Here is a 27,517-nt window from a genome sequence, read left to right as displayed (position 1 = left end):
CGCTTTGAAACGGTCCCCGGGCCAGGCCCGTGGAGTTTCTGTGACTGTAAAATCTGCTTCAGCCTGGAGGTCTGGTTGCTCAGAGACTCGGCCCTTGGAGAGGGCGGAAGCAGCGTGCTAACAGCGGAATGTTGCCCAGAACCGAATGGGATGGGGGAGCAAAGGGACAATAAGAACCCTGTCTGCCCGGCTTTCTGGAGTCAAACTTCTCCATTAAGATGAAAACAATTTAAGCTAAGACACGGTCCAGGCAGGCAGGGGGAGGCAGCCCTTCGTTCTGGCCGGATCCTCAGGCGCCCCCGGCCTCACCCACACCGCACTTCGTGAGGTTGAATGGCACTTCCTGGCCCAGTCCTCCCAGCAGAGGCCTTCACCAGTGCTGTTCCGGCTGCTTGGATTGCTCTTCCCTCCTCTCTTCACCTGCTGTGATCCCCACGTTAGAACTTAATTCAAACTTGACTTCCTCAGGGACCCCTTTTCCTCCACGGGGTCAAACCTCCCTAGTTGGGGAAAGTGTTGCGACCACTCCTTTAGAACACTTAAGCTGGCTGCAGTTTCACTCTTGTGTGATTAACTTCTTGCGTCCATGGGACGGTCAGCCCTCTGAGAGGAGGGACCGTGTCTATTTATTCACCGCTGTTTCCCCAGCACTATACGTAGGGCCTGGCCCATGCAGACATTCCAGTAAATTTGATCAAAGAATGGATGAGTGCTCCATAAGCAGTCTTTTTTTTATTATTGCAAAGTTCCAAAATGAACCAAAACTGAAAAAGCATAAATGAAAGTACAACAGCCATTTAGGTAGAAAACGTTAATGCGGTAGCTTCAACACACATTTCAACAGAATCAGTCAGTTCAGTTCAGATTAACGTCAACATATCACAAAGAACTAAGAAGCCTCGAGGGGTCCCTGCCGGGACGGAAGGACACTGACTTCCGGGAGGCCTTTCTCCCCATCTCGCTTTCCGAAGCAGCAGCCACACCTTCCGGCTCTTGAAACAGCTCAGGCGCCTCCACGCAGGGGGCGGCGGCACAGAGCCACAGACAAAGCCGGCCAAGGGCCAGGTCCTGCATCCCCACCAAAGGAGGGCTCGGCCAAAAGGCACTGGGGCTCAGAACACAGAGTGCTGTGCCGAGGACCGGGCAGGGACGGCAGCGCTGGAGACCAGCTCAACAGGCTGCTTTGGGTGTAGGCGGCTCAGGGCTTCCCAGTGCCCCCCACGCCCCAGCCCAGGTTGCTCAGGTGGACCACGGTGAGGGTGCCTGGTGCCGCTGGAAGGGCAACTCGGTCTGGAGCGTGCTGGGCAGAGACAGCCGAGGGCTCTGCCTACGAGGACCTGCCTGTGTGACCCGCTCGCTGTCCGCAGCACAGGGAGTTCGGAACAGGGAGAGACCTTTCCAACAAAGCGTCTTGTTTTTGACTACACTGAGCTTAATTTGAACAGGCAAATCCTCTTGAGGGGTGGGAGGCCATCACGTCTCTGAGGGGCAGAGGAGGGTGCTTCGGAGCTGGCTCTGGGGCATGCCGGGTCCCGGGAGCAGGCACGGAGGAAGGTGGTCAGGCAGAGGTGTCCTGCTGCCCGCCCCTCTGGGTTTTTAGTTTAAGCTCCGGTTAACCTCCTGCCGCAACTTCTGTGCGGGGCCGTTCCTGGGCTCAATCTGCAGGAGGCTGTTGATGTCCGCAAAGCTGGATTTATAGTCCTGAGAGGAGAGAGAGGGTGTGGGGATGGAGCTCCGGCCCAGGGAGACCAGGCGGGGGTGGGGATAGCTGCTGAGCCCGCAGAGGGTTTCTGCACCCCAGCCTGGAGGCCTGCCTGGAGCACCTGGGCCCCTGGACGAGAAGGCACGTGGCAGGTAGCCCTCACCTGGGCCGCGCTCTGGAAGTGCCAGCACAGGCACAACTGGCTGTGGCTCTGTTGGTGCCTCTGGCCAGAATCTCTTTACCTTGAGTGCCTTGTAGGCTTGAGCCCGTCTGTAAAACGCCTTCACGTTCTTTGCGTCCAGCCTGAGGGCTTCCGTGCAGTCCTTCACGGCCTCCTTGTACTGCTTCAGCACCAGATGGCAGAGCGCCCTGAGGGGAAAGAGCGGGCCACGCAGCAGTCTGAGTAGCGCCCTGCGGCTCCCCGAACGCACCCACCGTGCTGGGTGCTTCCTCCCTCCCGCAGTCCTCACAGCCACCCAGCCCCCTTCTGCAGAGGGGACGCGTCAAGCTTCCACCACTACCGAGGGGCAGACCTGGGACTCAGCCCGCGCTCGAACGACTCGAGATCCTGACCGTGTTCGGTGCTATTGTTCTGTCCGCCTCACGCTCCCACACTGTACTCTTTCAAGCGAAAAAAGGCTTCCCGAAACGCTCCCCTTGAGAAAAATTATCTACCTTAAGAAAAAAACAAATACCAGGCTCTAAATAAATACCAGGCATGCTGACATGTTAGCAGTGAAATGTAAAGATGTCTACAACTTATGCGTCAAAGATGAGAAGATGGATCAATAGATGGCTATAGTGACAAAGCAAATATAACAATGTTCTTTTTAACTGAAGCGTACTTGATTTTATAACAATGTTTATGAATTTAACTGGGAAGTGTATGGGTGTTCAATACATAATTCATTCAACTTACATTTTGAAAATTTTCACATTCTGCATCAACGGGGGAAAAGTATGTATTTGTATCTTTCTCATTCATTTTTAGTCCTTTCCCCCAACGATAATCACTAAAAACGAAACAGATATCCATTCCACCTCACTTTTTATAGTATTCACTTGTATGTACCATAATTTATTTTATTAATTCCTTATCAGTAGATATTTTTCAGTTTCCAGTTTATAAATAAACGATGCTACCGTGAACATCCTTGCGCATAAATCTTAGATGCCTATTAGGAGGGACTGCTGCATCAAAAGGTACATACATTTAAATTTTTGATTATTACCAAAATGCTCTCCAAAAACCAGCTGACCCTTGAGGAACACGGATTTGAACTGCGCGGGTCCACTTATATGCAGATTTTTTTCAATAACAAATTCTAGAGTATTACACCATCTGCATCTGGTGGACTCCACAGATGCAGCAGAACCGCAGATACGAGAGGACGACTGTAAATTATGCTGAGATTTTTTGACTGCAAGGAGGGTCAGTGCTCCCAACAGCCGCCTTGTTCAAGGGTCAAGTGTACTTAAGAACAGTTACTAACAGAGACTATTCTCCTGCAACTGTACCAACCCTGGGTCTCAACCTTTAACTTCTGCCAATATAGAAGAAAACAGCATCTGTTTTAATGCAGTTGCTTTAAATATAGGTAAAGCTGAGTGTCTTTACTAAGATTTTTAAATCTTATGAAATAAAATTTATCCAACTTCTTTCATGACTTCTGTGGGTCCCCTTCCACCACCACCAAATACCTTCCCCACTGCAAGATAATTAACCCACACGTTGTTCTAGAACTTAATAGTTTTACTTTTTACATTTGAAACTGTGATCCACTTAGAATTTATTTTAAAATAAGGAGTGAGGGTAGGGATTCGGGTTTCTTTTGAACTCTCTCCAGCCAACCCAACACCATTTATTGGATAATTCCTTTTTCCCATACTTTATCATATCTAAATTCTCTTATGCTGTTATTCTTTTCCTGACAAATTATGGAATTATTACCAAGAATGTAAAAAAATTCTAGTATTTTCACTGAGATTGCATGGAACTTATAAATCAACTTAGAAAAAGCTTCTCCTTGTAACAATTTAAATGCAGGCACAAATTCTGTGGCATTCTTCCCATTGAAGAGGTCCTATGTTCTTTCCTTTTGAATGTAGGCAGGTTCTGTGACTGTCCTGACCAACAGAGTACAGAGGAACGTTATGAGTCCCAATGGTAGGCTACAGAGGTCTTGCAGCGTCAGCCTGTTCTCTGGGGACACTTGCTCTTGGAGCCTTCAGCTGCCATGCGAGAAGCCAGCTACCCTGAGGCCACCATGCTGTGAGGACACTCAAGCCAGCATATGCGACAAGGCTGCCAGGAGAGAAGAAAAAAGGCTCCAGCTTGCTCTATCAGTTCCATTCCCCAGCCATTTCAGTCATCCCAGCCCTGGTGCCAGGTATGCAGGAGAAGTGTTTAGATGACTCCAGTCCCAGCTACCATCTTGTTGACCCTGAATGAGAGACCCTGAGTAAGAACTGCCCTTTCTGAATTCCTGGCTCACGAATCATGAGCGAAATAAAACGGCTGTTGTCAGCCACTAAGTTTTAGAATAGTAGTCCCTGATCTAAACTTGAACACAGAAGAATTCTACGGAAACTAAAGTGTTCTCTCAATGGACTCTGGTAATTTAAAGAATTAGCCAAATTTCTGGGAAGTAGAGGAACCACAGTATAAGCATTAGGTACTATTTGGTGACTTCCGAATATAAATGTTGCAATGAAAATGATTACATATGAACTCCAAAGATTATATTCAAGATGTGAAAAACGCATAACTTTGGCCTATAAAATAAACACCCTTGGCTTTTGGTAAACAGAATGATTTTGTATCCAATCAGAAGGGTTTTCATTATGAAGGAGACAAGACAAGTGAGTGAAAAGGAACTCAAGCTTTGGAGTATAAACACCTGACTTAAATCGCAGCTCCACCATGTATTAGTTGTTTAACTTTATGATCATTTAATTCATCTTTCTGAACCCGTTTTCTCTTAGGTAAACTGGGACCATGACCTAACCTGAAGGACTGCTGTGAGTACTAAATGAGACTCTTCTGGAGGTCCATTCAGGGCCTGGCAAATTGTAGGTGCCAAGTACCTGACAGTGATATCCAATCAGGTATCAACTGTACAGACAGAACCGGAGCCTAAGATGATGCACTGGTTCATACAGATGCATATGTACGAAGTGGAGCATTTAAGTGGCATCCAGGATGTGGTATATTCCGCCACAATGGATAGAAAATTGATCTGTATAAAGCTTTCAGTCTTCTAAATTAAATTTATACAATCAATGTAATTACAACCAAAAGCCCAACAAGATACGGTTTGGAATTTATCACAGTGAGCCTAAGGTTTAGCTAGAAGATCAAAGTTGGGAAAATAGCCAGGGATGCTCTGATTAAGAAGATTAAGGAAAAGACCAGCCCTACAAGATGTATTGCAAAGCAATAGTAATTAACAGTGTGGCACAGACACATTTGCATGAAAACCAGTATTTAAATAAAACACTGTCCTGAATGTGGTAAAAATCCAGGAAAATGGGTTAATAGAGGTCTCTAGCAACATGAGGTAATAAGCAAGGCCAGAGAGCCCACAGAAAGAGGAGTTAGAAGATGCTGCTGGACTTCCCTGGTGGTGCAGTGGTTAAGAATCCGCCTGCCAATGCAGGGGACACAGGTTCGAGCCCTGGTTCAGGAAGATCCTACATGCCGCGGAGCAACTAAGCCCGTGCGCCACAACTACTGAGCCCGCGTGCCACAACTACTGAAACCCGCGTGCCTAGAGCCCGTGCTCCACAACAAGAGAAGCCACCGCAATGAGAAGCCTGCGCACCGCAACGAAGAGTAGCTCCCGCTCGCCGAAACTAGAGAAAGCCCACACGCAGCAATGAAGACCCAACACAGCCAAAAAAAAAAAAGATGCTGCTGCACAAACATACACAAAGGGGCTGCAGCCCTTTTCCCCGAGTTAGCCTGGCTGACTGAGACACCTGGGTGCAATCGGCCAGTAAAACCACAGATCCAAAATGCCCAAATCCATGCTTTAAAACTAAAAGTGCCCTTTTCAACTCATGTGGCAGCAAAACCTGACCTGAACTTACATGAGGCTGCTTAGTCTTTCTTTACACCATTCCATGTGATCCTGGAATTTCCGTATGTTTCACTGCTGAAACACTTAACGATTAACTTCCGCGAGCTGCCCAGACCCTGCTGAGTGTTATGTGACTCAGCATATGCACTATGATACCTTCCTAAAATCGGAAACACATTTTATCCCAAGAGTTTTGGATAAGGAACGGTGAGCCTATAGGAGACCCAAGATTTCTGAACTAAAGAGTAATGTTGGGAAGGAGAAACGGACTCACAAGATTTATTAACGTCTTATAACAAATGTTTGGATCACATCTGGTCCCTTGCTGAATGTTTCAAGCTTCTGACAGTAAAACTAACAGATCTCACTGGAGCCAGGTTCCAATTCTGTCTCCGCCATTTATTGGCTGGGTGAGCTGAGGAAAAGCCCTTCCTGCTCTGAGCCTTGGTTTTCTCAACATTAAAACAGGATGAGCATCTACTACCAATACCTTTGAGGGCTACTGCTGAGCAGGGACTCCTACACAATAAAGAGACAGTACCCTGGCTCCCAGGCTCTCACTGTTGGTGGAAAGAATCACCGACCACTGGCGGCAGCTCAGGGCGCAGGCCCTTCTATAGCGCCTTAAGTCCAACCCCGCAGCCTAGACTGGACCCTTCTCTCTTGCTCAGTCCAGGCAATAGTTAATCCATACCCTGGGTTCTGCCCTGGTGCTCACAGACAGACAGTGCCGAAATTTCTAACCAGAGGGTCTTGGAGAAGCCCACGGGGTGAGAGTCGGGGAAGGTGCAGAGGCTTTAATACTTGTGTTGGGGGTGTGTTTGCATAGCAAGCCCATAGCTTTTACTCACATCCTGTTTATCTGGTTAATGAAAATTCGGGGGGTGGGGGGGGGCGAACAAAGCCCAGGCTCCCCTTGGGCACCCCTCAGTTTCTGCCCTTTAAGAGAGTGAGTGCCACTGGCAACGCCTATCTCACCGTGACCAAAGAGTGTGAATGCACGTTTTGAGCTGTAACACACAGGCATACCTCGTTTTACTGTGCTTCACAGGTATTTTGAAGATATCAAAATTGAAGATTTGTGGCAACCCTGCATCGAGCAAGTCTACTGGCACCATTTTTCCAGCAGCATTTGTTCACTTTGCATCTGTTTCACATGTTGGTAATTCTCACAATATTTCAAACGTTTTCATTATGATTATACTCGTTATAGTGATCTGTGATCAGTGATCTTTGATGTTACTACTACGACTTGCTGCTCACATGACTGGCAATTTTTAGCAATAAAGTATTGTTAAATTAAGGTACGTACGTTGTTTTTTACACATAATGCTATTGCACGTTTAACAGACTACAGTATAATGTAAACGTAACTTTTAGATGCACAGGGAAACCCCAAAACTCGTGTGACCCGAGTTATTGCGATATTTGCTTTACTGTGGTGTTCTGGAACTGACCCTGCGATATCTCCGAGGTATGCCTGTACTGACTAAATGCTGGGATGCAGAGCCCATCACAGTCTAAGAGAAGACTGCGGAAGAATGTTCGGTGTCCTGAAATCCCCCAGGCCAGCCATGTGGAAGGTACCTGTTGCTGTACGTGGCGGATTCCAAGTTACTAAACCAGAGGCTCTCATTGTACTTCTCAATCGCTTGCTTATGGTTCCCCTTCTTTACAAGCTCATTGCCTTCCTCCTTCAGAACTCTGGCTCTCTCCACATCCCCAGCAGAAGGCACTAGATACAAATTCAGAAGAGGAAAAAACCATGGAGCAGGTGCCCAGCTGAGCTCCAGGAGATCTCTTGGGCAGCGTGTCTTCTAAACCGTCTAAAACGCTCTGTCCCCAGAGCGTTCCTGCACTGTGTAAAGCATCCTGCCTGAGTAATGAGACCCCCGATCAATGGCTTCTGGGATATTAAACACAGTTCTTCCTTTGGAAGAGATTGGGACTCCTGATATAAACATACTTTTACACACACAATGATAAATACACAATAAAAAGTAACCCAGGTTCTGGCCTCAGCACTGCCACTCAGTAGCTGAAAGTCCTGTGTGACCTACCTAACGCTTCTGGACCTCAATTTGCTCACCAGTACATTGGGGGCAATACCTATTCCACACAGGGCTACTGTCAGGATGAAATGTGAGAAAACAGGAGAAAGTGCAGAGCACCCTATAAACTTAAAGCAGGAGAATAAGTGGGAAAGTATTTAAATAAACAAGCATGTGGTAAAAAAGGGTGAACATCCTGGGCTTCCAGAAAAGGGCAGACGTATCCGCTACTCCTCAGTTGTTTTGGTCTGAGCCTGTGAGTGTTCTCCCCAGCTCGACTCCTGCAGCTGTGCCCCAGCCTTCGGGGTGGCGGGGTGGGGCGAGGGAGACAGGGAGAAAGAGAGACAGAGAGAACAAGGTGAAATGCCAGGTGCCCCACCTGGCCTTGGGGCCCTTCACTGCACGGCCCCAGTTAATGATTCCAGCCCCAGCTCCCATATAACCTGCTTTTTCAATTTTTAAAAACTATCTTTATAAAATGCTCAATATTTATGACAAGGGTAAGGTTTTAGGAATAAAACTAATACTCTTGAACTCATCCCTCACCTTAAGAAACAGAACATTTACTAAGACTTTTGAAATCCTGTGAGCCTCTCCCACAATCAATCCAACCCTGGAGGAAACCATTATCCCCAATTCTGTGCACACCAACCGCCCCCCGTTTTCTTGGTTAGTTTAACTATATATACAATAGTATCTATAAACTATTTATTGTTTACGTTGTTTTAGAACTTCAAATAAAGGAACACATAATTCTATGTATTCTTTTTCCTCTCAAAATTATACTCCTGAGATTCATCTGTGTGGATGCACACACCTGTAACTCCTTCATTCATTCTCACTGCTGCAATGCAACTGATTCATCCATTCTACTGTTTATGGAGACTTGGGTTATTTTGCTTTTCGCTCTTACTGAATCTTTTTTTTAATTTTTAAAAAAAATTATTTATTTTTGGCTGAGTTGGGTCTTCGTTGCTGCGCGCGGGCTTTCTCTAGTTGCGGCGAGCAGGGGCTACTCTTCGTTGCAGTGCGCGGGCTTCTCATTGTGGTGGCTTCTCTTGTTGCAGAGCACAGGCTCCAGGCACGCAGGCTTCAGTAGTTGTGGCATGTGGACTCAGTAGTTGTGGCTCACGGGCTCTAGAGCGCAGGCTCAGTAGTTGTGGCACACGGGCTTAGTTGCTCCGCGGCATGTGGGATCTTCCCGGACCAGGGCTCGAACCCGTGTCCCCTGCATTGGCAGGCGGATTCTTAACCACTGTGCCACCTGGGAAGTCCCTCTTACCGAATTTCTGCTCTGAACGTCCTTGTACATGTCTCCTTGTGCACACGTGCACGAGTTTCTCTAGAAGCAGAGCCAGTGGGTTGCAACGTGCACACATCCTCAGCTTCACCTCGGCTCTGCAACGCACCCCACGCTGCCCCACGCTTGTCCCCGCTAGCCACCAGCGATGCCCCACCACTTCATTCTCTCACTCCTTCCACTGCCTCTGCCGAAAACCCCCTTCCCTTTGCGCCTGAAGAGCTCACCCTTTCAGGCCCAGCTCAACCTGTCACCTCCAGGAGCCTTTCCCCAGCTCTCCCAAGCACACTGATGGCAGTTCCCAATTTGAATTCCTCAAACATTAGAGACTCTAAAGCACTTGTTCTTCCTGCTGTATTTTTAAAATTTATTGAGATACAATTCATCTACCATAAAATTCACCATTTTAAAGTGTACAAATCACTGATTTTAGTGTATTCCCAAAGTTATGCAACCATTACTACTACCTAATTCCAGAACATTTTCATCACTTCCGAAAGAAACCCCATACCCATTAGCAGTCCCTCCCATTCCCCTGCCCCCATCCTCGGTAACCAATCTACTTTCCGTCTTTTAGGATTTGCTACTGTGGACATTTCATCTAAATGGAATCATACAATATGTGCTCTTTTGTGACTTCTTTCACTTCGCATAGTGTTTTCAAGGTTCACCTGTGTTGTACCATGTATCAGAATTTCCTTCCTTTTTATGGCCAAACGATACTGCACTGTATGGATATACCACAGTTTGTTTATCCATTCATCACGTGAGGGACATCTGGGCTGTTTCCACTTCTGGGCTGCTATGAATGATGATGCTGTGAACATTTGTGAACAAGCTTTTATGTGAACATGTGTGCGATTCTCTAGGAGTGGGACTGCCGCTGCGCAGCTCTTAAGTGGATGTTCGTTTTAATGCATCTCATGTGAAGCCCTTTACACACATAAAGCTTTCAGCCCCGGCTTGGGACTTGAGTGAGCAGATAGGAACCTATCTCACCAACACGTGGTGGGATCCAAGTCAGCTGGAAAGCCCAGCCAGAGTCCCACTAGCAATTCTTTTTCCTCTCTCCCATTCCCTGAGAGGCTCAATGGCTTCTTCAATTCAAGATGCTGTCTATTTGATAACAATTCAGAGGGCTGGGGTAGGGGAAGTGGTGGCAGGAAACTTTCTTTTGACACTGATTGTAAGATACCTCCTGATTTAAAAAAGTTAAATTGTTTGGGGAGGGGAGAGGGATTATTGCATTTTTAGACTTGGGGAGATTAGTCTTACATTTAAAGGTTACCCCCAGAGGCCAACCCAGCATTTTTATAGAGGAGGAAAAGGAGGGATGGCTCCATAGCTCAGACAACAGCGTAGGCCAACCCTTACTGCTGAGGCTGCAGCGAGAAGGGGTGTAGACACAGAAGTAGCAGGCAAGGCTGGGCGGTGGTCCCCCTACTGAGCATCTATGATGTGGCCTCTGGGGGCAGCCCGTGGAGAGAAAGGTTACTCTGTGCTACATCAGACACTAAGCAACAGGGATCTGCTCCTTAATTCTCCACACCATGGTGTCACAGGAAAGGCTGAGGAGCTCCAAGTGGCAGAGCCCAGAGAACTCTGGACTCCAAGCCCAACCCTGTTCCTTCCATAACACCATGTATTACTTCACCTCCCTGGGCCTTGGTTTCCCGATCTGTGCAGTCAGGAGAGTAATCCCTTCCCTGCCTGAGTCACTCTGTCATTATCAGGACCAAACAAAATGAGTTAATAGGGAGGTGAGCACTCTTTCAAATGAAGGACACATGTGGGTGTATCATGGGCCTGGATTCATTTAAGCTCACTGATCTGCTCATGCCACAGATATTAATAAGCACCTGGTTATAGTTCAACCTCAACTACCTCTTAAAGTAACTACCACTACATTTTTATTACCTACTGTATACTTTGTTTATCTAAGTCGCTCTAATTTCAAAAGAAGTTCCTTAGGCTTCCCTCCTAGTACTCATGCCTCCTACTCCCTGCCCAATACTCACGCCTTCCTGAATCTTGGGTCTTTACAGTGGTCTCCTTCTCAGGACTGTTTCGACGCATTAATGTTTTGGCCTTCCTCCTGTATTTTAAATTGCTCTGTTTATGTGTCTCAGTCTCTCACTGGGCCGAGAGCTTCCTGAGGGCCTCTCTGGGCCACACTGCTCAGCACAGGGCCTGGGACACACCTGGCTGTGACTCCAACAAAAGAATGAAGTAAATGGTAGGTGCACTGAAGGCATCGAGTTCATTAGCACCCCACGTTCTCACGCTAGGGAGGGAATTCTCCCCACGGCCAGATAGGTTTCCTCCTGGGAAGGGGAACGACTCCTGCCCTCCTGTACACCCGATACAAGGCTCCAGCCCCGCCTCCTCTGCACCTCCCATCCTCAATACCTCACTTGCTGGGCTGGGAGGACGCCCCTGGAGCATTATAAGAGTTTCCAGTTGACCCTGCCTGGAGAAGGGCCTCTTGTTTTTATAGAGCTGAGGTGGACAGTCTCCTGTTTGGGGCTACCTGGCTTTGATCTCCCGTCTCTTACTCACCCCCCTCCAGGAACTCATACAGTGTGTGTGTTCCTCCAGCTATGGAGGTGGAGCGGACAGCATAGAGCTGAGCTCATCACAAAATCTCAAGCCCTGGTCACAGTGACGAGTGCAGGGAATGGCCTGTGACCATATAAGGCCAAAATAAATTGAGAAAAGAGGAGCTGGGGATTTGGGGGAAAGAAACCCTCTCTTAGGTAGCTATCAGAAAAAGAACTCTTTCTCTCCCTCTGGGTCATGAGGCATGGCACATGGATGTGAGTCAAGGAACTGCTACAGCTATTGTACTACTTTGGAGGGAAGAAGACTGCCTGCAGACAAAGCCGATACACATTAGAGAAGAGTGCATATAGAAGTGCAGAGAAATGGAGCCAGAGTCTGATGATGTAGTGAGCTGCTGGAGCAAGCCGTGCCTGAACCTGAACTCCAGGCCTTTCAGTTATATGGGCCAATAAATTCTTTTTATTATCTTTACCACATGAAGTTTTTCTGTTCTTTCAACCAAAAACATCCTAAATGATACATCCAAATGCTGCCGGAGGAATGAGAAGGGAACTAACACCGCATACCTGTGCGCCAGGCTGGGAGTTCAACGAGCCTCACATCACCTAATCCCTACACCTGTGGGGTAGGCTTTCTCATCGCCCACTGTAGAGCTGAGGAGACAGTCTCTAAGAGGTTAAGGCTTTTTTGTTTTGTTTTTTACTTTGTTTATAGGATTTTTAAAAGAACTCATCTTACACGAGGCCAATTTTTACAGGATTACTCTAAAGAAAATGGCTCTGGGGAGACTGGACCCTCTCTGGGCAGGAAGTCACAGCTTACCTCTGTTCTTCGTAGCTGTGGTTTCTTTGGATTTGCTTTTAGCTGTCTCTTTGCAGTTTTCCGAAGGCAAACACTCCCACCTCTTCTGAGCTGAAACAGGCACCAAGGGGATAGAGGGCAGCTTCTGGCGCCAGTCGGGCCCAAAGGAGTCCATAAGAGCTCTGGTCATTCTGGAAAGGCAGGCAGGATCACAAAGAGGTTTCCAGCCGGGTCAGGAAGATAGTCCTCCTCTCGTAAGCCCAAAGGAGGTATACGAGAGCCGGTTATCATCTGCCCCTGGTTTGAACCATCTCTTTGTACGCTTCTGACTCGCAGCAGGAAAGGAACAGGAGCCTGCCACCACATACGTCTTCTCAGGTCGGCCACCACGACACTCCCTCCCTGCCTGGCCCTCGCTTGACTACGTTAACTTCAAAGGGATGATCTGGTGCTTGCTAAGATAATGAAACCTGACCCCCAAGGGACCATGCATGCCCCAAGAACCACATGTTTTATATTTTCTTAATGAATCTATTACAAGGCCATGCAAACACCTGACATTTGATTAATGCTCAGAGATTTTTTTAAAAATGCAAATCTTATGTCATTCAAATTTTAAAATCTTTCAGTGGTTCCCATTTCACTAGGCTGGCAGGGCCTGAGACCTGGTGCCCTCCCACCCCTCCGTTTTTATCGTGTGCCACGCTGCCTCTCGATCCTCACGTTCAAGCGTTTGCTCGTGCTCTCCCCTCCCCCCAGAACAATCTCCTCCACTTCCCATTCCCCACTCCCACCTTCTAGGCTCAGGGACCATGCTGGTTTTGTTAACTGATCTCCAGCACCTGGCACATTACCTGGCACCCACGAGGGCCCATTAAGTATGTGCTGAGTGAGTACATGAAGCTAACTGTAACTTCTGCTCCTACAACAATGTTCCTGTGTTACTAGAATGAGGAGCTCACAGACTGATATCACTGCATACTCAGGGGCTCTAAGCCCCCAAAGCTGTTTTTCTGATCGGCCCAGCTGCTTCAAAACTCTACTCTCCTCCACCCTGCTCCCTAACCCTCCTCCTTGGACTTCCTCACACCCTAAATACAAACCTACCTGCACGGGCACACAGCAATTCCTATTTCTCTCCCATCAAAACAGAAGAGCTGACAGGGCCAATCCCTCCACCTCTGCTTGGGATCCATCTTTCCCTGCCTCTCTTGGGCCACACTCGGCCAGCACCGCCCTCTCCCACATCTGCATTCTTTCTCTCTTCCAACTCCAACTCTCAGCAGCTAACTCCTTCCTCCCGGGCAGACCCCTGACACGGCAGCTACGCTCCTCTGCCCCTTCCCAGCCAAACTCCTTAAGCCCACTGCCATTTGGCTTCTGATCCCATTGAACTGCTTCCATCAGAATCACCAGTGACTTCATTCCTAAACCCTGAGTCTACTTAAGCTCATCGAAACACCTGATCCGAATGGCGTCTTCGTCCCTCTGAAACGCTCCTGCCTTCGTGATACTAAACGCTCTGGTTTCCTCCTCCTGCTCCAGCTGCTGTTCCTCTGTACGTCCCTCAAATGTTGGAATTCCTCAAACTCCATCCTCTTCCCCCCACACACTTGCTGTGGTGCTGTTTTTTTTCCACAACCTCAAGCCGCCTCTACGCTGATGACCTTCAGATCTCTATGTTCGGCCCGTAGTTTTCCTCCTTTGCTCTGAATGCATGTAAATGCCCAGCCGGCTTCTTGCTTCTCTGGTCTCCGCCCCACAGTCACCTCCAACTCGGTGTGTCAACCACCTGGACGCCTCCTCTCTTCTTCCCTTCCCCCCACCCTCCAACCGCCAAGACTTGTTGAAATACCACCTGAATGTCCCCTGAACCGGTCCCACTGTTCTCTATCCACCAACTCTTCTGGATTACTGCCCGCCCCCTTCCTATTCTGTTCTCCTTCATGGTCGACACAGCGGGCGGCCACTCAGCTTTTCTCTCAAATCTGCTCATGTTGCCCCCCTGCTAAAGACCCTTTCACGATGCCTCACTGTGTTCGGATTAAATCCAAGCCCCTGGACACAAGGCCCTGTGTGGTCTGGCCTCACCAACCTTCCTGAGCCGAGCCCCGCGTGTGCAGCGCCATGAGCAGCGGACTTCTCACCATCCCTCTAACACCTCCTACTCACTCACCGTGCACACGCTGCCCATGCTCCTTGCCGGCCCCTGGCCCAGAGCACTATTCATCTCTCTGTCTCAGCTCACCTTTTCTGGAAAGCCCTCTCTGGTCTCCCCCTGTCAGGTGCCTTCTACCACAGCACTCATCACACTGCAGGTTTGCCTATGACTGACTGCCGTCCTCCTGGAGACCAGGAGCTCTACTGGGGCAGGAAGAGGTATGTCTCAGTCATCAGCCCAGGCCCTAGTGCAAAGTCTGGCACATAAGTGGCAGATTTTGTTGAATGATAGAGACTAAAAGGAAGCAGAGAGAAAACAAGTCAAGCCAGAAAGGACGCACTAAACAGGTACCATGGAGTCCTGTTCAGGGTTTCTGTTAGTGTGGTGTCTGGCTTTCTAACAGACCATGCAAAGAGGGGAAACATGACCAGTTACCCAAATGAGGGCATACTGAGATTAAAGACAACTGCTCAGAAGACCAGAAAGACATTTCACCTGAGGGGTCTTGTGAAGGGGTCACAGTACAATATACTGAACCATATCCACAAACAATAGCCCTATAGCCTGGGGTGACAGCTGCTTGTTCTGTGTCTTACTTTCCCCACTCTAGTTAGCTCTTTGGAGCAAGTGGGGTCTATCTCTTTTTTATATCAGTATTCCCCACTGAACCTGGCTTAAACAGAGCTCAATTAAGTGCTACTGTGTGAATGCATTTGAGCATCTAGGCAAAAAAAAACAAACCCAAGACTCCACAACTCAGTAATTCTGACCCCTTAAAAACCTGCTAAAATACAACAGCAGACTGTCCTTCCACACTTTCTGCACATGCTCATTAGGCGTTTCTAAGCCTAGCCCAAAGGGATCCTCCCAGAGGACGACCAAAGCAATGGTTCCGAGCTAATCAGGGAGGACAGGACGTCTCAGAGAGACTGACCACAGTGACTCGGGCTCACCTGCTGCTGCCTTCCAAGGCTGACGTCACACTGTCATCAATCTGCAGCACGGTCAGGTAGTCCATGTAGGCCAGGGTGTACTTCTCCAGAGCCTCGTAGGCTGACGCTCGCCGCAGCAGGGGCTTCATGCCAAAGGGAACCAAGGCCAGCGCTCTAGGACAGGAGGCAGAAATGCCATCGGGCTGCTGAGTCACCAGGGCTCCCCGCCGCAGTTCCTTCCAGGTGGGGCATCTGCAGCACTCAGTACATGGGAGGTCATTTCTGACAAGACAATGCTAGACTGTGAAGTCTTAGAAGAGGGACTTTTCCACTTAGACTGAAGTGGAGTAGGGAAAGAGGGCAGAGAACCACTACTATTGTGAAATGTGTGCGCGCGTGCATCGATTTTCATAGTTGCAATCCCCCGAAATCAAGAATAAGTGCCTTGTAGCTTTCATGCTTCTATGTTTCTATAGAGCGTGGCCAAGTGGGAATAACAAACAGGCTTTGGAGCCAGATGGCGCAGTGTCTGAATTCCACCTCTGCCACTAACCATGTGACCCCAGGCAAATCACTCTACCGCCTCAATCCTCCACAACCCAGCTCTAGCCTGGGAAGGATGGCTGACTTACCCTACCGAGTGCTCACGAGCGCTCCACGAAGGAAACCTAGCACAGGGCCTGGCACAAATCAACTGAGCACAGGCTCCACGAGCATGCTCACCTTTCTCCTCCTCTCCCACCTATCACCAGGGCATGAATCTAAGGCAATGTCACACGAGAGCAGATCTGAGAACACATTAAGGTACATGTGCTAGTTCAGCGATGACCATGAAGGCAATCTCAGATTGGCTTGAAGAAGAAAGTATGAAAAATTGTTTAACGTCCTCTACACCTGGTCATTGATGGATACCATTTTCTCCTTTCTGCTTACTTCTTTCGAGGCTATCTATTAACCTCCATTCCTCTTTCTTTCTCTCCCTCCCTCCCTCTCTCACCCACATCCACCCCAGAAAAAAACCTCAGCAAGCCAGTTACTAGTCTGCAACTCTACCTCATTCCCAGGTCCCAGATCTCACAAAGCCTTAAAGGCCTACCTCTAACTGCCCACCCTACTCCTTTCAGCAGCAGAGCTGAGGCTCCAAAGACACAAGTCAGGGGCCACAAGGACCAAAGAGAGCTTCCTATTCTCAGTGACCTGCTGACACTTAGTGACATTTCCTAATATCTGTCGCAGAGGTAACTTGGTGGGACCAGAGAAGCCCAGCCTCCCCTCCTGAGCCCCCAGCACCCCGAAGTCAGCCCTGCCCGCTCACGAAGTGCAGTCCTTGATGCAGTCTATGCAGTTCCCATCCTTCAAGTGGCATGCTGCTCGGTTGGAGTAGAGAACACTTTCTTTTTCTGGGTCTGAAGAACCTGCCCAGGTGGAAGCAGAAAGTGCACTATTAACAGGCTGGGAAATGGATGCCTCAGGATATCAGGGGTGCATCCACACCCTGAGCTCTCTGGGCCTTAGTAAAGGGCAGCAGAGATGATTGAACCCGATCAGGCTTGTTGGTCTGATGGGCTGGCAAGTCTGTCAAGGGAGTGAGAATACCCAGCTTCCTGCCATTCACAGGGAATCAAGCCTCTGCTCATTCACTCAGTCCAGCACTGGACTTGGTACCAGGCCAAAGATCAAAATGAAATAGCTCAAAGAAATCCATGTTGTAACTACCTGGGTGTGTGTGTGTGTGTGTTTGTTAATTTTAGTACAAGAAGCGTGTAAATCCAATAAAGAAAAAAGAGACGAAAATGTCATAAATGCTATGATAAATGGACTGAACAAGTGTTATGGGGACACAAAAAACTAATTCTACCTGCTCAGAGAGGATTTTGCCAAGTCCGCTGGGTCTGGCAGGACTACAGAGAACTTAATCAGCAGAAGGGCTCAATCTAGCCCATGGGGAAGAGAATCATTACTACCTTTCCCTAAAGGCAGTCCTTATCCTTAGGAATCTCAGAAAGCTCAAGTCCTTTACTGTGGCCACAAGGATTTTCATTCTTAAAAATAATTTTTCAACCACTTCATACCCACTAGCATGAGCCATAATGAAAACAAACAAGAAGTGGAAACTGTCAAGTGTTGACCCAGTGATTCCATTCCCAGGCATATACCCAGAAGAACAGAAAACAAGCTCTCCTTTGAAAATTATGAAACATATGGAAACCAGTATAACAGATAGTTGATATTCATCACTAAACTCAGCATACAATCTATTTGTTTCCACCTTTTTGTTTTTGATATGACTAAAGCTCCACTCATCGCCACCCTTTTCCCTTTGGCCCCTTCCCAGTCCCCCAGAGGCTGGCATAATCCTGAAGTTGGTATGTCACATTCTCATGTATGTCTATCTTTATTACATAGGTATTCACAGGCAAGACAAAATATCACTTTCTATCTTTTTTTTTTTTTTTTTTTGGCCATGCCGCACGGCATATGGGATCTTAGTTCCCAGACCAGGGATCAAACCCACACCCAGTGCAGTGGAAGCGCAAAGTCCTAACCACTGGACCGCCAGGGAAGTCCACTTCCTTTTAAAGCTTTTCCTAAGTGGCATCATATTGCCTCTCCTGCAGCTTGCCTTTTTCACTAAGTATCATGTTACCGTATTGATGCCTGATCTCTTTCATTCAATACCAAATATAATAAAATTATCTTCTTTTTTCTCTTATGTTTGCCAGGCCCTGAGTGAGATAGCAAAGTACAGAGATAAGTAAAATACATCCTTGCCCTTAAGAAGCAAGCACAAGTATTCAAAACTTGCAATCTGGGGGCTTCCCTGGTGGCGCAGTGGTTGAGAATCTGCCTGCTAATGCAGGGGACACGGGTTCGAGCCCTGGTCTGGGAAGATCCCACATGCCGCGGAGCAACTAGGCCCGTGAGCCACAACTACTGAGCCTGCGCGTCTGGAGCCTGTGCTCCGCAACAAAGAGAGGCCGCGATAGTGAGAGGCCCACGCACCGCGATGAAGAGTGGCCTCCGCTTGCCACAACTAGAGAAAGCCCTCGCACAGAAACGAAGACCCAACACAGCCAAAAATAAATAAATAAATAAATTAATTAAAGAAACAAAAACAAAAAAACTTGCAAGCCATCTCAAGTTACCAGAGCACGGTTGCTCAGAAAACAGCAGTGGTGTGGTGGAAAGGGCATCAGAACCTACAATCCAGCCTGTGATCCTGCACAAGTCATTCAATCCCCCTGGATCACATGTGCTCACCTATCAGATGAAGGTATCATTTCACAGACTTGCTGAAAGGGTTTGTTGTATTAGGTTGCTCCCTGCTCTCCTTTCAAGATCAGGGAAACTGATCAGAGAAATCAAGGGACTTGCCCATAAATTACCTAGAAAATCAGTAGCAGGATCAGAACCAAATTCTGGTCCCCTGCTGAAACCAGACAACAGGCCAGCTCTTCTTGGGGCCCAGAATAAATCCATACAAAAAGACAAGTTTTTCCAGGCCAGCTGGGGTAGGATGAAAGAAAAAGGCAGAAATATCAAAACCTCACATTCCTCAGCAACTTTATTAAGTTGAGATGAGGAGCTGGGCCTACAGAGAAGTGTTCTAGAAAACAAGACGGGGCAGTGGGGCAAAAGAGTGGCTTGAAACTGCAAAAATTCAAACAAAAAAGACTGGAACTTAGAGAGGATTTGGGAAAAAGTCTAGCAAAATGATTAAAAACTTGGACTTGGGAATCGGAGAGACCCACATTCAAATTCTGCCTCTGACATGTCTTCACTGTGTCACCCCAGAAGAGGCAATTTAACTCTTCTGGATCCCTCATCTATAAAGCGTCTTACCCGTAAGTTAGTATGAAGATAAAAAGGGATAATGTCTATAATGTCTAGCAAGTACTCAACAAATGCAAGCCAAGGAAATGAGAAAGAGGAGGAAGGCAAAGGGAAAGAGGTACCAACGAGGGGCTGAAAGGGGTTCCAATGAGGCTCTGGGATAAAACATTCTGGAGAGGCTTTGGGCAAAAGGCTGCTGTTGGCTGAAATGAGCCGGAGGCTGGGAGAACTGCTAACAAAAGGTTACTCCTCTGTTGAAAATTCTCCAGTAGCTTCCTATCAGGGAACAAAACCCAAACTTCTTACCATGAACTGCTATGTAAAATGCCTACACAATAAGGTTCTGTCTCTGTAACTGACCAAGTCTTACTACTTCCTCCACTGGCTCCCTGTGCTTTGGCTCCTGGAACACACCCGCTGATTCTGTCTGGGGCCTTTGAAATTATGGTTCCTTCCACCTGGAATGCTCGGCACCCAAGACTTTGTGCACTTGGCTTCTTCTTACCATTCAGATATCACCTCAAATGTCACTTCTGCAAAGAAGTTGTCCTCGTCCTCCCATTCTTCATAAAGGAGCTCCCCAGTCAAACCTATCACATCATCACATCTGTCTTCAATAGCCCTGATCATTACTGCACAGTTGCTGTTTGCTATTTACTAGCTTAAGATCACACCTGTGGCTCCCTCACCAACAAGGATGTATGACCCTTGAGAGAAAGAACCTTCTCCGTCTTATTATACACTCATTACATACAGGTGCTGAACAAATGTTAATTTAAGCAAAGACTGACCCGTTGAGGAGAATGAGAGTTGCCTCAGGGATCAGAATGAGGCCTAAATATCAGAATGGGGTCCAATAGGACAATTAAAAAGCAGGCAGCTCACACACCTATCAGGATGGCCACTATCGAAAGAACAGAAAATAAAATGTGTTGGTAAGGATGCTGAGAAGTTGGAATCATTGTGCCCTGCTGGTGGGAGTGTAAAATGGTACAGCTATTATGGAAAACAGTATGGAGGTTCCCTGCCCCCCCAGACTAAAAATACAATTACTATCTGATCCAGCAATCCCACTTCTGGGTATGTATGCAAAAGAATTCAAAGCAAAATCTCGGAGATATCTGCACATTCATGTTCATCATAGCCAAGAGGTGGAAGCAATTCAAACGTCCATTAACATATGAATGGATAAAGACAATATGATATATCCACACAATGGAATATCATGCAGCCTTAAAAAAGAACGAAAGCCTGTCACATGCTACAACATAGATTATAATGTCATAGACATTATTCAGTCACAAAAGACAAATACTGTATTATTCCACTCATTTGAAGTACCTAAAGTAGTCAAAATCATTGACATGGAAAGCAGAAAGGTGGATACCAAGGGCTGGGGGGAGAGGGGGAATTAATGTTTAGTGGGTACAGAGTTTCAGTGTTGCAAGATGAAAAAGCTCCAGAGATCTGTTGCACAACAACGTGAATATACTTAACTCTACTGAACTCTACACTTACAAATGGTTAAGATGGTAAATTTAATGTTTTTCTTACCACTGTAAAAAATGATAAAACATCTATTAATATGGAAATATGTTCCTCTTATGTCATTAAGTAAAAAAGAACCAAGAGGTCTTCCCTGGTGCCGCAGTGGTTAAGAATCCGCCTGCCAATGCAGGGGACACGGGTTCGAGCCCTAGTCCGGGAAGATCCCACATGCCACAGAGCTACTAAGCCTGTGCGCCACAACTACTGAGCCTGCAAGCCACAACTACTGAAGCCCGCGCTCCGTGACAAGAGAAGCCACCGCAATGAGAAGCCCGGGCACCACAACCAAGAGTAGCCCCCGCTCGCTGCAACTAGAGAAAAGCCGGCACACGGCAACGAAGACCCAACACAGCCAAAACTAAATAAATTTATTTAAAAAAAAAAATCCCCCCCACACAAAGAACCAGTAATAAAACCATGTTACAATAATAATAATAATAAAAGTGGAAAGAAAGGCCAAGGAAGTTTCTCGTAGGATGCCCAAGCTGGGGGATGGGGGAGGAATGGGCGGGCGGTGGGAGGGCCTGGTTGGCCAGTCGGCCGCGGGGTAAGGAAGCCCTAGGCCGAAAGGGCCAGAGCGACGTCTGGGTAGCTGGGGTCGGGGGAGACAAGAGGGAGAAGGAGGCCTGGCGGAGAAATGGGGGGCCGGGGTCGCACCTTGCGCCTGCAGCATCCGTAGCGCGCGGCTGTAGAGTGTGGCGGCCTCGGCGAACTGGCCGTTGCGGAAGCTCAGGTTGCCGGCGGCGCGGAGCTCCTCCACAGAGTCTCGAAGTTTGGGGGCCATCCTGGCGCCGAACTGGTAAACTGGGGGTCGCCTCGGTCCCCCGCGCCGAGGCGTGCGGAACCGCGTCTGGGCGGAAGCACTAGCTGCGAGTGTTTGGGTGCAACGACTACCCGGGCGGGGAGAGGGCGGCACGGAGCGGGGCAGGGGCGGAGCCTGCGCGAACCCGAGGCTCCTAGTGCCCCTCCCTCTGCGCATGCTCAGTTCTGACCTAGCGCGGCGCTGCATTGGGGTCCTCGGAGATTCGCGGGAAGTTTTGGCTCGCTAGAACCCTGCGGATGAAACCGTGAACAGGTCCCTGCTTGCCTGGTGTTTACATTCTCGGGGGGCCTGACTTGTAGTTACGTCATGAGCAAATGAAGACGATAATCTCATAATGTGATTAGTGCTATAAGGAAAACAAAACAGTAATACCATAGAAGGTGACCACGTGGAGACTTTTTAAGTAAGAGGGGTGGGGAAGGCCTCTCCGAGAGACTAATAATTGAGCCGAGACCTGAGACTATTTAGGAAATGCTGTTTCAGACAGAGCGTTAGCAAGTGCAAAGGCACTTAGGCTGGAAACTGGCACCTAGTTATCTATAGATACTGATTTTATAAATGAATGCACTGATAGATTGATGTAAATCTTTCGCTGAGGGAAACTAGCTTCTCTTCAGACTCATTTGACTTCACTCTATGTCCAACTTACTACTCCAATTTTTTTTAAGCTGCTTGTTGCTACCTGTGCATATTAAGCTGTTTCTTTTGCTTCTTTTTTTTTTTTTTTTTAAATAATTTATTTTATTATTTATTTATTTAGATTGCGTTGGGTCTTTTGTTGCTGCGCACGGGCTTTCTCTAGTTGCAGTGAGTAAGGGCTACTCTTCGTTGCAGTGCACAGGCTTCTCATTGCGATGGCTTCTCTTGTTGCGGAGCACGGGCTCTAGGCACACGGGCTTCAGTAGTTGTGGCACACGGGCCTAGTTACTCCGCAGCATATGGGATCTTCCCGGACCAGGGCTCGAACCCGTGTCCCCTGCATTGGCAGGCGGATTCTTAACCACTGCGCCACCAGGGAAGCCCTCTTTTGCTTCTTTACCTTTGCTTATGCTCTCCTCTTCCTGGAATTCTTTTCCAAACACTTTTTTCTCTTCCCTCATCCTGACTCAACCAATAATCAACTCGGACATCATCTCCCCCATAATCTCCCTCCTCTGCTCTTATTGCTCCCGGATTTTATTCCTAATTTAGCTCTTATTCTGTGATTGTCATTGTCGATGAAAATTAATCAATAGTCAATCTGTGAAAGAAGTGGAGAATTTCATTTGAGCCAAGTTTGAGGATTGTAACCTGGGAACAGCACCTCAGCTCTGAGAACTGTCCCCCCATTAGAAGTCAAGGCACAGTTATATAAGTTTTTTGAGACAGAGGGCAAGTGTCATCGTGACCCCCTACAAGATCAAGAAGGAATGTTATCTTTCAAGAAGTTGTCTTGATGCTAGGAGAATGTTGCTCTTTATGGTTGAGCAGGTATTTCTGCTGATGGGGAGGTTTGGTTGATGCATAGTGCAGATCCACAGTGCTCAGCAGAGGGGAGAGAGGAGGCCAAAAATTTTTATGTTCATATTTTTGTCTTGCCATAAAATATGAATTTTGTTTCACATCAGTTTACAGTTTTTCTCAGACTGTGAGGTCTTTTTTTTTTAATTAATTAATTTATTTATTTTTATTTTTATTTATTTTTTGGCTGTGAGGTCTTTAAAGGCAGGAAGTAGGTCTTGTTTATTTTTCTCTCCCCAGACCTAATAGGATCTGGCACCCAACATGCACTTATAAAGGTTTGTTGACAAAAACCTGGTCTCTGCCATCAGGTATTTAGTTATACAATTGACCCCTGAACAAGGAAGGAGTTCGGGACAACCAACTCCTGCAGAACTGAAAATCCGTGTGTAACTTCACTTGGCCCTCCTTATCCAAGGTTCTGCATCCTTGGATTCAACCAACCTTGTGTTGTGTAATACTGTAGTACGTATATATATATATTTTTGGCTGCATTGGGTCTCCATTGCTGCACGCAGGATTTCTCCAGTTATGGCGAACAAGGGCTACTCTTCGTTGCAGTGCGCAGGCTTCTCTTTGAGGTGGCTTCTCTTGTCGCGGAGCACAGGCTGTAGGCGTGCAGGCTTCAGTAGTTGTGGCTCGTGGGCTCTAGAGCACAGGCTCAGTAGTTGTGGTGCACGGGCTTAATTGCTCCGTGGCATGTGGGATCTTCCCAGACCAGGGCTCAAACCCGTGTCCCCTGCGTTGGGAGGTAGATTCTTAACCACTGTGCCACCAGGGAAGCCCTGTGGTACATATATATTTTAAAAAATCCGCATGGACCCATGCAGCTCAAACCCATGTTGTTCAAGGGTCAACTGTAATTATTTGTGTAAACTCATAACCCAACCAGACCTTAAACATTCTGAGGGTTGGGTGGCTGTTCCATCCGAATCCCCTCAGCCCAGCATAGGCCCCATACAAGAGCAAAGAAGGAACACTTAGTGTGGTGGGAAAACCGGATCTCACACACACACACACACACACACACACACACGCTGGTTATCTACTAAACAACCTCCATTTTTACTTCCAGTCTGAATTTTGCCTGAGATTCTCCTGGCCCAGAAAATGGATCAAGATTTCTGTAAACCAATCACAATAATCTCATTCTTTTGCCAGTGATTGGGCAAGGGGTGAGCATGTGACCCTGATCTAGCCGATGAGATAGGAGGATGTGTGCTGGGTGCTTATGGGAAAGTTTTCCTTCCCTGATAAGAGAGAGACACAGGACTTCAAAACAGCCTTTTTTGCTCTTTTTCTGTTGGGTTAAGGACATGGTACCTGGAGGTGTGGCAGCCATTTTGCAATTGTGAGTCAATAAGCACAAGTATGAAGAGCCAACATGCTGAATCAGGCCAGAGAGGAAAGATGAAATCGGCGTGCTTGTGCCCCTGAATCAACCCTAGGACTGCTGACTTCTGGACTTCTCAGTTATAAACAAGATATGCTGTATGGTCAGGCCACTCAAGATGGCTGTTCTCTTGCTCTCTGTACATCCCCTGCCGGACCAGGGCCTGCGGCACCTACACCCTACTCACATGACTGACCTTCCTCCGTACTTGTCCTAGGCCCCAGCTAATAATCATAGCTTATCAGAGGGGTGGTGAGGGGCATGCCCCTCTGCTGGTTTCCCTAGTAACTAATGAGCCCACCTGATATCAATTCCCCTATAACTGGTAATCCCCCCCACCCCCCAGCAAAGACTGCCACTATGTCCTGCCTGCCGTGAGCTGCACACGGTGGGGTGTCACTCCAGGACCTTGCTTTAGGCATGTAAGCACTCCCATCCATCAAACCATCGATGTCTCTGTTGCTGATTCCAGGCTCTTTCTTCGGTCTTAAAGCTGGGCAAGCACAGGCCTTGTAGGCCTGTGGGGTGCAGCCCAACAAATGCCACTGTGCCTTAAACCACCATTTAGATTGTTCTTTCTTTTTCAGTTGCTTGAGGCTGAATATATTCTAAGTGGTATACCAGACAAGTATACCTGAGGCAAGTTGTATTTTCCCCAAATGGCTGAAACAGTACTTCCAGTTCTCCATGCTCTTCCAAAACCTTGCCACTCCCCTATCAAGAGATGGAATCGTATGTCCACTCTCCTTGAAACTGGGTGGGTCTTTGGGGGCCCCTTCAACAGTGGAAATGACATTATGTACCTTCCAAAGCTATGCCATTGAAAGGCATTACAGCTTCCTCCTGGCTCTTTCCAGAAATATACTTTAGAACCCAGCCTTTATTCTGTGAGGAGGCTCAAGAAAAATGGAGTTGGCCCCCCCATCCCCGATCACGAAGTGGGCTCCCAGCCAACACCAACACCAATTTGTCAGTCATGTGAGTGAGCCATTTTGGACAGGGATTCATCCAAATGCTGACTGCCGCTGACTGACACCATGGAGCAGAGGAATTATGGGCATAATTCTTACTTCATAGGGTTTTTTGAGGCTTAAATGGTAGCTTAGAATTGTGCCTGGCACATAGTAGATTCTCAGTAAATGTTTTCCTCCTGTCAGGAGAATGGCTCCATTACTCCGCTTTTAACATATGGGGTCCCATACCTGGGTGACCCTGAAAGGTGGTTGCTCAGGTGTTAGGTTTTGTAGATGGCATATCTTTGAGAAAAGCAGGACAATTAAAAACAGTGAGAGGCTGCTTTGGGTAACTTTCTCTATGAGTAAATTAGGTGGAATCTTCCACTTTCTTAAACACTTGCTGATGGTGGTGGCAACTGAGGATTTATGAACTTCCACAGCTGTAACTGGATCTCTGAGTGGAGAGGAAGCTCTGTCTCTCATGCCCAACCAGAGGGTCCAAGCGGTTTTCCAGTTTGGTGGTGCAGGCTCTGGAATCAGATCCATCTGGATTTAAATCCCCAAAGCTATACTTTTAGCTATGGGAGCTTCACCTCTCTGGCCTTACGACAATAATAATATTACCTAACTTACAGGGTTGTTAAGAATATTAAATGAGTTAATAGGAGTAGAGTACCGCAAACGTGATAAGCAGTGTCAAATAATTAATAGATAAGATTGGAGATAACGTTACAGGCTTGATATAAGGATTAAATGAGATAATATATGAAAGCAAGTACATGGTAAGAGCTTAATAAACTTTAGCTATTTTTATGTCCTCAAACTGACTGAAAGGTAAGGCTCTTAAGAGGATGCGGCAATTTGCAGGCTGATGCTCTGTGACATCCAATGAGAGGTTATGCACGTTCCAGCCTCCACCTGGAACAAGAATTCAACCAGGAAGGAACGGTAGTGCACAAATACCTCCCGCATAGAACTTGGCTGGTTAAGAATCCACAGTTCTTATCAAGCGCCGGTGCTTCGCAAGAAGCCTCAGTATCTCCGTCTGAGAAATGAGGGGCCGGGCCCGAGGCACAGATGGGTTCTTGGTCTCGAGACCGAGTGTCTTGGGCGAACAATGTCGCAAGATACGAGGACGCCGTCCCGAGCTTGATTGAGGAGGACTCCCCCGGGAGGAGGCTCCAGTGCTCCGTAGTTCCGGGTCCGCGCCTCGGCGCACCACGTGACTCGGGTCCACACCACGTGGTCCAGGCCCGGACCTCGCGGCCCCGCCCCGCTCCCGCCCCGCGCGCCGCTTCCGGTAGGGGCGGCAAGCGGAAGTGTGGGAGGGTCTGCGGGGCGGGATCCTGGAGGTCCCGGGGGAGGATGGAGCAGTGAGCGGGTCTGGGCGGCTGCCGGCAGCGCCATGGAGACGGTGCAGCTCAGGAACCCGCCGCGCCGGTGAGGGGCTGCTGGCCAAGAGGAAGGGGGTGGAGGGGGAGGGAAAGGCGGGAACTGGTGGAGGGGAGACACTGGTGTGCGAGCCCCCGGAGGGGACGGACCTGCGGGGCGATCCGGCTGATGGGGCACCTGCTGAATGAGGGACCTCTGGCTGGTGGGGGTCCGGCCGAGGGGGATAAACGTGGGGCGGGTTAGAGAGATCGCTTGCTGGGGGGGGGGGGACATACTGGCGGAAGTGGGAGACAGGTGGGGGGAGCAGCTGCTGACGAACGTGGGGACAAGTTAGGGAGAGCACCTGCCGAGGGCGGGGGCCACTGGGTGAAGACTGTCCTAGAAGGGACCCACTGAGGTAGGGAGCATGCTGAAGCCGGATGAGAACCTACGAGGGGTCTGGCTAAGGGATGGGTCGGGAACTAGCAGAGAGGAGAGCTG

At 48.1% G+C, this 27,517-nt stretch overlaps 2 protein-coding genes across 5 annotated transcripts in view; one reads left to right on the top strand and one right to left on the bottom strand.

The window, feature by feature from the left end:
* Positions 1 to 706: 706 nt before the first annotated feature.
* Positions 707 to 21,901, bottom strand: TOMM34 (translocase of outer mitochondrial membrane 34). The gene is made up of 7 exons (XM_082430286.1): positions 21,631 to 21,901; positions 16,907 to 17,006; positions 15,613 to 15,765; positions 12,520 to 12,689; positions 7,372 to 7,519; positions 1,945 to 2,071; positions 707 to 1,701 (listed from the first exon to the last, which is right to left on the bottom strand). The coding sequence occupies exons 1-7, from the start codon at positions 21,755 to 21,757 to the stop codon at positions 1,597 to 1,599; spliced, it is 930 nt and encodes a 309-aa protein (XP_082286412.1). The 5' UTR covers positions 21,758 to 21,901; the 3' UTR covers positions 707 to 1,596.
* A 5,033-nt stretch (positions 21,902 to 26,934) lies between these two features.
* The window catches only part of STK4 (serine/threonine kinase 4), a 94,362-nt gene continuing 93,779 nt past the window's right edge, over positions 26,935 to 27,517 (top strand). For 3 of the 4 annotated variants that reach the window (XR_014254805.1, XR_014254806.1, XM_082430242.1), the window contains exon 1: positions 26,936 to 27,085. Coding sequence is in view for 2 of the 4 variants with exons in the window: in XM_082430242.1 (XP_082286368.1) it covers positions 27,051 to 27,085 (35 nt within the window). In the remaining 2 variants the exon portion in view is untranslated. Of the gene's footprint in view, positions 27,086 to 27,517 lie in introns of all 4 variants that reach the window. The other variant, XM_082430243.1, reaches the window with a different exon arrangement.

The sequence above is a fragment of the Balaenoptera physalus genome, assembly GCF_965194825.1.
Source record: "Balaenoptera physalus genome assembly, chromosome: 16".
Lineage (NCBI taxonomy): Eukaryota > Metazoa > Chordata > Mammalia > Artiodactyla > Balaenopteridae > Balaenoptera > Balaenoptera physalus.
The sequence above is the reverse complement of the archived record's forward strand: the minus strand, read 5'-3'. Positions and strand labels throughout refer to the sequence as shown.

Excerpts from the sequence above, each read along its gene's own strand:
- TOMM34 (XM_082430286.1), bottom strand. The coding sequence starts at position 21,757 with ATGGCCCCCAAACTTCGAGACTCTGTGGAGGAGCTCCGCGCCGCCGGC. Across the intron at positions 17,007-21,630 it reads ACGGATGCTGCAGGCGCAAG|GTTCTTCAGACCCAGAAAAA; the intron begins GTGCGACCCCGG and ends CCACCTGGGCAG. Across the intron at positions 15,766-16,906 it reads TGCATCAAGGACTGCACTTC|AGCGCTGGCCTTGGTTCCCT; the intron begins GTGAGCGGGCAG and ends CTCCTGTCCTAG.